At 42.4% G+C, this 12003-nt stretch overlaps 2 protein-coding genes across 9 annotated transcripts in view; one reads left to right on the forward strand and one right to left on the reverse strand.

Annotated features, from left to right (window-relative positions):
• OSBPL9 (oxysterol binding protein like 9) overlaps positions 1-4314 on the forward strand; it is a 124690-nt gene extending 120376 nt beyond the window's left edge. For all 7 annotated transcript variants that reach the window (XM_054572966.1, XM_054572972.1, XM_054572923.1 and 4 more), the window contains 4 exons: positions 705-783; positions 1695-1786; positions 3097-3232; positions 3487-4314. In XM_054572966.1, the coding sequence (XP_054428941.1) occupies positions 705-783; positions 1695-1786; positions 3097-3232; positions 3487-3561 (382 nt within the window). In that variant the 3' untranslated portion in view covers positions 3562-4314. The remainder of the gene's footprint in view (positions 1-704; positions 784-1694; positions 1787-3096; positions 3233-3486) is intronic.
• A 30-nt stretch (positions 4315-4344) lies between these two features.
• NRDC (nardilysin convertase) overlaps positions 4345-12003 on the reverse strand; it is a 77991-nt gene continuing 70332 nt past the window's right edge. The window contains exons 23-31 of one of the 2 annotated variants that reach the window (XM_054572908.1): positions 10231-10262; positions 9842-9980; positions 7943-7990; positions 7605-7657; positions 7143-7226; positions 6490-6580; positions 6093-6209; positions 5140-5229; positions 4345-5015 (exon numbers count right to left, since the gene is read on the reverse strand). In XM_054572908.1, coding sequence (XP_054428883.1) covers positions 4818-5015; positions 5140-5229; positions 6093-6209; positions 6490-6580; positions 7143-7226; positions 7605-7657; positions 7943-7990; positions 9842-9980; positions 10231-10262 — 852 coding nt within the window. In that variant the 3' untranslated portion in view covers positions 4345-4817. The remainder of the gene's footprint in view (positions 5016-5139; positions 5230-6092; positions 6210-6489; positions 6581-7142; positions 7227-7604; positions 7658-7942; positions 7991-9841; positions 9981-10230; positions 10263-12003) is intronic. The other variant, XM_054572916.1, reaches the window with a different exon arrangement.

The following is a 12003-nucleotide window of genomic DNA, read 5'->3' on the forward strand; positions in this document are numbered from 1 at the left end:
TCAAATTCCTAAATCATAGAGGAAACTTTAGTTTCAGTTCAGTGATAGTGGCTTCATCCCTCCACCCTGTGTATTTTTCTCTTCTGACCTCTTAGCTTCCATCCTTTGCCTTGCCCCTCTGAGCCTGTCCTTTGCTAATGATGCTTATCTTCCCAAATCCCATACCTGCCATACATATCACTGCCTTGTCCAAGTGCAGGTCTAAGTTGGGGCTTCTGTGGAAGGGATCCTTGTCAGGAAAAGAGGTCAGACTATTAGTCCCAGAGGTCCCTTTCAGCCCAAGGATGAAAGCCTGGTCTCTGGTATATATCTTTAAACAAAACCTTCCAGCAGCTCTGCCCTTGAACTCCAGTGCTCACGTGAGCTCACCGCAGCACTGAGCACCCCGAACCTGTGTTCTCCCTCCCTGCTTGGCTGTGAACAGTCTGAGGGCCAGGGACTGTCCCGGGTCTCCTACATCCCCAGCACAGGGCTCATCTCATACTCTGTTCATGGGATCTCAAGTTCATTAGCATCTTGTTTAGGGGCCTCATTCTTACAGTTCGCTCTGGGAAACCTAGTTCTATAGTTTTAAGCTGTCTTTACCAAAGACTTCGCAGTTGCTCTTCTGTGTTCTGCTCTGTGTAGATTGGCCACCCTGACCAGATTTTTTTGGTAGTGTAATTTTCAACTTGAGACTAACACATGTTTCTTTTCCTATTTAGTTCTCCAAATGACAAGAAGTCCTTTTGTTCAATTGAAGGGGAGTGGAATGGTGTAATGTATGCAAAATATGCAACAGGGGTAAGAAACTGTATTTTGCCACTTATTTCAGACTACATTGAATTGTAGCCTGTCCTTCACTCCAGCTTCCTTCATCTGGAAATTTAACCCCTGCTGCCAGCTCCAATGCCATCTCTTCAGGGCAAGCCTTTTCCTTTCCCCACCTCTTCCCCAGCAGGAAAGGCAGTAGAATGATTTTGCTTTCCTCTCTCCTTTCAAAACACTCAAGAATAATGTATGTTCTATGCAACTAATTATTATATATTATATCTACAACTAAAACAAACAATATTGAATATAAACTGTAATTAAAACTTTTTTAATTAAAAAAATAATTAAAAACTTTTAAAAAGAATAACATGCTTAAAAATGCTTGGCACACAGTAAATGTTGGCTGTATGACTAGAATGTGTGGTATGTTTGTAAAATGAAGTGCTAAACTATTTTGTGTTGTATGTGCACAGTTTGATTTTGTGTAAGGAATGCATTGACTGCCTGGCACCAGGGATACAGAAATGAGTTAAGATAGTCTTTGCTCTCAAGGAACTTACAGACAGTTCCTAGTTCCGGTGGGCAGAAGGTGGGATGGGAGTAACAGGAGTCAACAAACTAGATTTGGACTTGGAGAATCTGAAATGTAAAAAGCACTTCAGCATACTCATCATTAGGATTAGTTACTTATGGGTGTAGCTCTCCCATGTACATTCTAAGAATGTAGCATCTAGTCATGTTGAAAATGTCTATTGAATTGAGCCTCTACCAAGACTTAAGACACACAACTACATTTTAAGGCTGAAGATTGCTTATGAAAGTCATTGTCTGTATCATTAACATATGTGGGATTTATTATATCTGTTATTTAATGTCTTCTGGGAAGAGTTGATTCTCTTAAAACAGTTTGAATAAAACATCTACCTACTTCTGTTTTCTAGGAAAATTCAGTTTTTATAGATACCAAGAAGTTGCCTATAATCAAGAAGAAAGTGAGAAAGTTAGAAGATCAGAATGAGTATGAATCCCGCTGGTAAGGAAACAACATAACCACAGCTGTTGATGGGCAAGGCATAGGTGCAGGGCTGGGCTTTGGTGACAGTATAGCAGAACATTACAGAGCACAGACTAAGTTGGGGTGCCTAGTTTCATATGGAGCTCCACCACTGTTTTGTAACCACAACTCTTAAGTTTGCCTCTCTTTGCCTTTTCCTGAAATCGGAACAAAGAGTTGTTGTGAGGATTAATGAGATGAACACGTAGCATATGTATGATGCTTGGCCTATAGTCAGTACCCAGTGTATGATGGCTTATCACCATCTTAGTGGTTTATAAGACATGGCAATGAGGTCCCAACCGAGAGGTGTCTGTCTAGTAAACACCTTCAGGTGGTGTTTGCAAGAAACTTTTTTTTAAATTCCATTCCTAAGTATTTCATCATCTTCCTCTCAAATGACTTTTTTAAAAAACTAAACAAAATATTATCATGCTTCAAGATCAGTTATTCCTTAATATCCTCAAATGCCTAATTGGTATTCAATTTTCCAGTAATCTTAAACATAATTTTTTCCTTTCTCAATAAAATCAGGATCTTTTAGCGGTATTAGGAATCATGCACTAAAAGTTTTTTGTTTAGCCTGTTAAGGGATTTTGTAAGTGAAGGCAGGAGATGTTAGAAATCATCACCCTGCTTGTTGTCTCTAACTTGTTAATACTCTGCTCAGCTAGACTGCCTGCTGGTACTCACAACAGGGGGACTTTAGGCAGACACTCTTCTAGTCCCTAGGAGTCTTCACTTACAAAGTATCATGTTTGGACCAGACCTGTTCAGTTATCACCTTCCAGGCCTTGTGAGGAAGCCAGATCTCTTACTCGGTTAAGCCTCTGTGATTCTCCTCTTGACCCTTACCCTCTATTCACAGTTTCTCCAAGTCCTTGTTAAATCCAACTGAGCTTTTCTGAAATGGAACTTCTCAGCTTCTCTGGTCAAAGTTTATAGTAAAGGGCACTCGAGCCTTAGTGAGGAGAACTGACCCCACCAAAGTTGCATTGCTAATTAGATGTGGAGCCAGAAAAAGAATCCCAGATCTCAGTTCTCACTGTTTTTTCTCCTCTGTTATCCTTACCATATATCCAGCCTTTTGCCGGTCCTTTATTTCCTTATATATCGTCTGAGTCTGTTTTTCTGTTCTTATTCCGGTATCCTGGTGCTAGTTAAAAGGAGATTTAGTCTGTGAACTACAGCACTTTTAAGGGTAGATCCAGACTGTCATTCTCATGATTGCTAATAACTGTGTCCATCTATTTCTTAGCACCTTGACTTTTTTTTTTTTTTTTTTTAAGCCTTTGGAAGGATGTCACTTTCAACTTAAAAATCAGAGACATTGATGCAGCAACTGAAGCCAAGCATAGACTTGAAGAAAGACAAAGAGCAGAAGCCCGAGAAAGGAAGGAGAAGGAAATTCAATGGGAGACAAGGGTAAGCTTGCTTTGGGGAGCCTGCCTGAACCTCCCAACTGCTGTTGCACTTGCAACCTGAGCTGTAACTCATTCATTTCAATGAATTTTGAAGTACCAAACACCGTTTTAAGCATGGTGATGAACAAGATGAATCCGGGTCCCTATTTGGAACTCATATTAGTGTAATGGGAGAATACATAAAATAATAAAACGTATGATATTATAGAAGTACACAGCAAGTGTGTAACTAGAATCTTCCCCTTTCTTTTACAGTTATTTCATGAAGATGGAGAATGTTGGGTTTACGATGAACCGTTACTGAAGCGTCTTGGTGCTGCCAAGCATTAGGTTGAGAAATGCAAAGTTTACACCTGATAACCAGGGCAGTAGGCATAATTAAGCAACAGTCTTCCTTTGGGAGAACCTACGTACTCCCTTCTTATTGCAGTGGTTCCTATCTCAGGGATACTGGACTTTCCGATGCAGATGAACAATTAAAGCAAGAAAAGCTTCCCTGTTTTCTTTTGTGGCAGTTACAGTTTTGACTTCAGTCCTGAGAAAAACTTCAGGTTTTGAAAACATGTCTGCTCCTTTTCCAAACCCCATGCTTTGAAAAGCATTTATAAATCCCAGTCTCATATTCTGCACTCTAGCACTGCTGTTGAGATATACATCATCTGTTTCTTAGTTCATATACTCTTGGGAGACACACACACACGTGTCATATACCTAATGCCAGATTTTTCATAAATACTCCCTTTATTGTACATATTGGTTCCTCTGAGTTGTTTTAGAAAATTAGCGCAATATATTAAAATCAATTATTAGGAAATGTATCTAAGTCTGGATTATAGTTTAATTATACTCAGCGCTTCTTAAGGCTTCATAAAATAATTTTTCCAACCTTTTTTAAATGTGTTTCTTTTATTATCTTTACGGTTAAACTTGGAGCCAATCTGACAGTTTTCAGTACAGGAATTAGCTTTACACAAGGACCCTAAAATAATGAAAGATCCATCCTTTTCCTCACCCCTCCTTTATACTTGGTGCTCTGCTGTTACCCCCAACCACGATGCTGTTCCCCAGAGTTTTCACTGAACTCTCATACAGCACACATCGGGCTACCAAACATTTTATCCAAAAATATTTTATTGCCTTAGAGGTTTTGGGAAGAGTATTTATTTTTAGATCTCTACCCCACACTAAAACAAAATATAATTTAAAAAAATGCCACAACAGCAAATGGCTCATTCTGAAGAGCAATACAGAGCTATCTTTATTTAAAAATACATTAAAAACAACATCATTTAGGCATTAGTATTAGCACCTAACATTTAGGTACTAATAAGACATTGGTTACATAGGGCTGTCATACAGAACTGGATTCTCAAATCTTAGAGGACCAGGCCACCCTGCTAGTTTCTCTCTGCCAGCTGCTACTATAACCCTGGGTTTGTTAGTCACAATAGAAGAGGGAGCAGTAAGTCAAAAATCTGATGCCAGTGCAAAAACTCAATGGAAGCCCTAAGGCCATAGTAGTGTAACTTCATAGAATACACATTTTAAAATACATGATGCTTCATTCAGGCCAACGAGACTGCAGTTTATTTGACTATTTTATGGTAGGGGAGAAGGTTAAGTGTTGATGTGAAAGCCCTAATATCAGTAATGGGGATGGTAGAATCTGTCAGCAGAGGAGAGGCTGGCAGGTAAGTTAGCTGCATCCCTTCACAAGAAGAGTTTGAATCCTCACCAAAAGGGGCAACATCCTCTTCCAGCTCATGCTTCCCAAATCCAACAACCTGAAAGAAGCCAACGACTCATGGTGAGCAATACGCTGACCAGATTTATGCAAAGACCTGTTAGGATCGCTCCTATCAACCCAAATTCAGTGAATAATAATGGCTAAATGACAGTCATACTCACATGAACACTGAGCATTCTACTTCCTGGTCCTCTGTGAGCCTTGAACCAGTTGACTAGGTCTGATTTTGAGAATGACTTCAGTGCTTCAATCTTATTGGAAAGAAAGCAAGCTATAAAAGACTAGCAATACATTTTCTGGAAAAATAGTTCTTAAACTTAACATCCTAATCAGACTTCCTTGGTCTGGGCACATCAGTTTATTCTCCCAACTCTCAGCTTGCCCCCAACCTTCCAGAGAAGGATAAAAATGAGTGTTGGTAACACATTTTCAGGTTTTGCAGCAAAGTCTGACCCCAGCAGATAAGAGAAGGTAAACAGATACTGTAATTATACCTGAGTACTATGCTTAGTGTATACTCTCAGGTACATAGTAGCTATATGCTCTAGCTCAAGAAAAATACAGTAACCATAGAAATGGGTAAAGAGAACTTTATCTGCCCTGCTTCTAATAGAAAAACGAGTTCCTTAAGAACTGGGCTGAAGCCTCTTACTACACCGTTCTACTTCAATGTCCTTTGGTAATTTGCTACATCGGTTATATTATCAGCAAGGGACTGGATTGTAAGACAGCTTTTTTGGTGGGTTGTATTACTTTGTCAAAGAACTATACCAGGAATCATTAAATCTGAATCATTACATTTTCTTTAAACAGAACCCTTTTTGTCCTCACAAATCTGAAAGTGAACCTCAATATGTAATGCAAAAATGAATCTCCTCCCATTGAAACTGGTTGGGGGTTGGGTGGGTAAGGATTAGCATTGTGCTTGCTTGGCCATCTAAGATGCTAAGAGAGGCTAGCCTGGGTGCTAATCAAGAAATGGGCAAGTAAATACCCAAGCCTGGATGCGAGCGCCCCAGGTGTCTTCCACACAATACTGATGTGCTTGAGATTGTGACTCCTACAAAACTGGGAGTCCCAACAGCTCGCGCTCTCGGGAAGCCATGCTATATACCTCATGAGCGAGGCGGTCGAAGAGGTACTGCTGTGTCACCACCTCATTCCAGTTCCTGTCCACCTCCTCTCCGAGATGGGTGTCCTCGCACTCCTTCAACTTGATCAGGGCTGTGACCTGTCACCACCAAAACGAGACCTTAAGGCATGATGTCACACTAGCTCCTCCAGAACACACTTGGCCCTGTCCAGTCTGGTTTGTGACGGACATGCTATGGTCCCTTCACTCGGGACCTGCCAGCATGAGGAGGAGGGACGCAGCTAGGAAGACATTTTAGTCAAAGTAAGGTGGGGTTACAATGTTCCAACAGTAACCAGCACACAGCACCTCTAGGACTGGTGTCCTGAGGGCTTGTGTGGGCCAAGGAACAACAGACCAGGCCAGCTTGGTCAGTCACCTGGGTGTTGAATGCATCCTCAGTGAGGTTTTCAATCTTTTCCTCAAAGCTAGAAAGAAACTCTTCTATCTTTTTATCAACAACTTCAGAGCTGAAACAAAACAGCAATTAAAAGTCATCAGAAACCTGGTCTCAAGTAGAAGGCAAGGGAGAGAATTAAGGCTAAGGTGTATTTCTAGGAAAGAGGCTGAAGTGTTTTCTTCCCAGTCGTCAGTACTCTCCCATAAGTTGCAGGAGGAGGGAAAAGAATGGGAAGAACCCTACCCCCACATCTAGCCCATTTCCAGGTATCATATTCAATCAGTGACAACCATGCTTGGCCACTCCAAAGCTAAGAACCAACAAGGCCTTGTACATTGGTTCTAGTGTGAAGGCCAGGTCAGGCACCTTTGCCTTTCTTGTCCTCAGGTCTGCCTAAAGAGATGAAACAGACAAGCCCTGCACACTGACCACAGGACGTGAGTCAAACCCTAACAGGACCACAGGAACCGCTGATCAGTCCTGGACCAGGCCATCTATGAACAACCAGCCCCTAGCCCTTGCACCTGTGACTATGAAGCAAACCCTATTTGGTCAGAGTTGTCTGATGTTTAAGTTAAATACCTGTAGCCCCTGCTCTCCATGCCAAGAATAATAGTAGTTTGCACACTCACTTGTATTTGGTTGCCTGAGTCCCCACAGTGACAGAGAATCCTAGAATCCCAGATGTGTTCCTACAGGTAGGGTAGACATGGTACCTGCAGCCAAATCAAAAAGGTTTATGAGCTCAGGTGATCACCAGGGTCCTGCCCTCAGAAGCCCTAGAGACGAGGGAAGGGCTTCTGCCTATCTTTACTGGGCCTGCAGATCCATAAATATGTGTGCGTGTATCTTATTTTCATGTCAGGACCGCAGGCTAGCTTTTTCTCTTGCTGATCTTGAACTAGGCCAAACTAAAATCCCAATCATGGTCCAAGATACAAACTCCAGCAGTTTTGACCAGAAGGTACAACTAAGGCATGGAAGTACCAAAGGGCTCTGAGCGACTACTGCTCAGTCAGGATATCTGAAACCGCAGCCTGCAAAGGAAGCCCCAGGCCCTTGTTTGAGCTCAGTGCTCTTGCCAGCAGACTTACCCAAGTGTCTGCTTGGTTCGAAGGAAGTCAAAACAAGGCTCTTCCATGTGCATCTGTAATTCAACATACTACCCATCAGCCCACCTCCTAGCAGAGAAACCTCCATTTCTTCCCCTAAAAGTGTACCTCAAGCCCCCAAAGTCCAGCCTCCCTTACTGCCTTCTTTCTAAATTGCACAGGCCCCCATCCATATTCACAGTGGGTGAGAATACTAAATAACCATTGCATTTCTCAATCATAGATTTCTGATAACTCCCAAGTCCCTATCCCCAGGCAGAAAGGCCAGTCCTCATAGTGGGTCAGGGGCTTGAACACCTCAACTCTTTCATGCAACTCACCACAAGCAGCTCCATAAGAGTATATTCTTTCAGACTCCTGGTACCTGACTGAAAGGAGAAGTTGGTCAGACCAATGGGAAATCCAATGGCTTACAGGGCTTTTTAATCAGCTATTCTTGCCAACCATTTATTCTGGTGTCCATCCCATTCTTCTCATCCCCTCAAACAGTTGATCATACCCTCTACTGCCATACTTGCAACAATTGTGTTTATCCATCTGTCTTTCCATTAGACAAAGATCTGTGAGGACGTGAATCATGCTTGATCATTTGTACTCCTGGCACAGAATTGCAGGCAGACATGAGGATTTGTCCACTTCTGCTCAAAGGATGTATTCAGAGGACACACTAAAATCAAGTACTTGCAGTGTAAGGGGCTAAATAAGTAAGGAAAGCAGGAAATGTCTGAATATCAATGAAGCGTAACTGGACCTATTCCTCAGATGGAGAGGATATGAATAGGAGCTTCTACAGCCATATGCTGGGACCCAAACCAGTTGATAAGAGAAGTGCTTAGCAGGTACCTCACTTGGAAGCCACATCCTGGTTGTCCTGGACACTTGGCAGAATAATGTGGTTAGAATAAAAGAGGGCAAGAGGCCAACAAGCAAGGAGTTTGCTGGCGTGTCCCCCAGCCAAGATCTTGCAGGTTCCTCTGACACAAACTCATTTTCTGTTCTTCCCACTTTACTAGAAGAAGAGCTAAAGCCAGTGCTCCCTGCAAGCCTGTTTTTAGTCAGCAGCAAAATTTCCTGTTTGCCTCTAGAAGGACTGCAATAAAACCCGTTAAAACTTTTTGTCATTTTCCTGTTCAAAATGCTCTCTGTGAAGAGGGCAGTGGCTTGGTAAAATAAACAGTCTGTATTAGAAGCTGCTGCTAAGAAGCGATCAATGGAGCACAACAAACATGGTCTTAACAAACTCGACCTAAAACTGGAGAACTCCTCTCTCCGGGTTCTCAGCAGTCAGAACACTGGCCATGCAGAGAGGGCTAGGCAGGACCAGGCCTGGGGGGACAAACCCAGGTAGCTATAGCCAGGAGGGAGACTGGCTCTGTGAACAAGGTGGGCCTCTCAAGAAAGACTTGGGTTCAGAGCCAGAAATACAACAAAAGGACAAAGCAAGAGTAAGGCCATGCAGCTATGCCCAAAGTCGACAGGGGTCTTCATAGGGCCTGGCAGAGAAGAGATTTAATACAGGGAACCCAAGACCACAGTATAGTAGCAGCTATAGAAGCCCCAGCATTTGAAAAGTCTGAGATCAGTCTAGAAGCGAGTGGGACTAACCACAGGCTAAGGTATAATATAGGCCAATTGAGACTGTTGCAAAATTCTTTTAAGTTCCATCCCAACTCTCCAGAATGGTGTGGAAAGAACACAGGACTTGAGAATAAAAGGAATAAATTCAAGCCCCAGCTGGTATAACCAGGAAAGTAAGGGACTCTGGGCCTCAGATTCATCACTCATAAAACAGAGGTGATAAATCCTCTCTCTCAGGTGCTCTGAAACCTTCCATTAGAGCTCTGGTAGTCATTCTGTTTTGCTGCATACTGATTGCAGAGCTATGTTTACTTTTGCCTCATTTTCAAAACTATCCTTTTAACAAATGTTCTCCTATTGCTTGGGGCTCTGTCAGGGGAACATACAGGAATTTCCAGCCACACTTTGTCCCTCCGGACCAGTGCTTGGGTGATCAATGAAGCACTGTGATTTAAAAAGGATTCATTTTACTGACAGCAATTTTTCAATGTAGTTGCTTCAAGAAGACAAATGACCTCAAGCACAAAACGACAGAGGTAACTTGAAGGCCTTGAAAGTCATAGGGCCACTACTCCCCCAGGCTTTAGTGCCCTAAAGGTAATTAGCCATAAGGGTGGCTGTGTGCAAAGGGCCCAACTGACCTGGTAGTACACAGTGACTTCAGAGTTGGCATCACCCTTGTTCAGAGCTCTCACTTTGCATAGGTGGTGGCCAATGGGCAGTTCTACCACCTGGAACTGCACAGACATCTCCTGCTCCAGAGGCATGAAGTTCAGCTTGCTGCAAAAGAATCAGTGTGGGTCACTGAGGCCATGCCTTTATCCTCTTACCCCACCCAAAAACCGTGAAAAAGAGGTCAGGCCTTCCACAGTCCCTTCTGCATTGCTGTGTTTACATAGCTGGCTTCAAGAAAACCTATCACAAGAACCATCTGCAGACTGTGGTTTACTAACAACTGAGTTGTGGCTCAAGGCCCTCCTGCTGGTGAGAACACAAAACTCCCAAAGAGAAGACTCAAACCAATACTCACTCAACAACATATTTCAGGAAATCCATAGATTCCTAGGAGGCAAAAGAGAAGAAATAACTACATCAGGCTCTCTTGACATTAATTTCACCCAGAACCAACTAATATCAATACTCTAATTGCTTGGGAAGCCCTGGATAACATTAGGAAAGCAGACATAGTCTGTAACCCAAAATGCTGGGTACATCATTCATTGACTGGGCTTATCATTCACATGTTTTAATATTATGTTTGTTGAACATTAAGGGGCTCTCAATTGACCGGCTCCTCTCTGTTCTCCCTTGGCACTCTGCTCACCTGTATGTATGTACACTGTGACACTTTCCCCACTGGATCAAACTTAACTGTCCAGTTTACCCCACTAGTCTGTGCCCTCTATGACAACTGTGACTGTGACTTAGAAACCTGGAGCCTGGCACAGAGTGAGCAACAGAACAATACTACTAAGTGAATGCATCTCCTCCCCCTCATCTCTCAAGTGGTTTCTACCTGGGCAAAACATGCTACTGAGTCTGCTGGACCAAAGGCCCCTGCCCAATACTGCCACTGTGCTCAGAGCAGCAGGCAACTATTCCTACTCTCCTCTGTGAGTTGAGGCTTTAAAACTTCTTTCCATGAACAGGACAGAAACAGGCTGGTTTGGGGTTGTGGGATGAAGACATAAAGGGGTGGGGAGGATAGCAGCCAATCTCAAGAGTATCCATTTATACATTGCATCAAAAGGCCAGTCCTGAGAAACTGGGAGGCCATGGAAGATGGTCAAACAGTTTAGGAAAAGTCCCGGCCAAGTACTCTTGGCCAGGAGAGGCCTCAGTTAGTTACAAGGTCCCACAGACATATCCAACTCAAAATATATCAAAACAAACTCCTCATATGCCCCCAAACCTACTATGCTTCCTCTTCCTCCAACCCAGTGGTTCAGCAAGAAATGTAGGCATCATCCTAGATCCCTCCCTGGCCCCTCACCTCCACATCTAATCAGTCACTCAACTGTGGCCATCCTCTACCTCATTATTTCTTAAGTACTTCTTACTCATTTATTTTGCTTAACCTCAGGCTTCATCATTTTTTACTTCAACTTTGTGTGTGTATAAAAACATTAAGTTTACCATCTTAACCACTTTTATATGTATAGTCTTCTAGCATTAAATATATTCAAAGTGTTGTGAAACAGAACTCCAGAACTTTTCATCTTGCAAAACTTGAACCCTGTACCCACAAAACAATTCTCTCCCTTTTTACTTCTCCCAATCCCTGGTAACCACCATTCTACTTTCTGTTTCTATGACTTCGATACGTCATACAAGTGAAATCATACTTCATATTGATTTTTGCAACAGCCTCATAACTAGTCTATCTGGGTCTTAATGACAAATCTTTTAAATCCTTCGATGATTCTCTACTTATTACAGGATAAAGCCGAAGCTCCTTAGCTTCATATACAAACTTGACATGTAAGTTCTGCGTATGTGTATATGTATATATATACATATATATACAGCTTTCACCATCCCCCAGGTCCCACTTTAATTTCTAAACTCTTCGTAGTTTCCATACACAATCCTCAACAAATGTAACCAATACCATATATTTATCAAACTCATTTCACTCAAAGTCCTGGTCCATTACCAGCATCCATCACAAAAAAGTCTTGCCCATTAGAGTGGCCTGGTTCCCTTATAAATAGACTATGACAGTGTTGGCTTGTCATAAAATACAGAGCTTCAGAGAAGAACTAATGCAATTCCAGAGCCCACAAGTGGCATTCAGACCTGG

Source organism: Pteronotus mesoamericanus, unplaced genomic scaffold, assembly GCF_021234165.1.
Source record: "Pteronotus mesoamericanus isolate MK-2021 breed Mesoamerican mustached bat unplaced genomic scaffold, CSHL_Meso_final contig_105, whole genome shotgun sequence".
Lineage (NCBI taxonomy): Eukaryota > Metazoa > Chordata > Mammalia > Chiroptera > Mormoopidae > Pteronotus > Pteronotus mesoamericanus.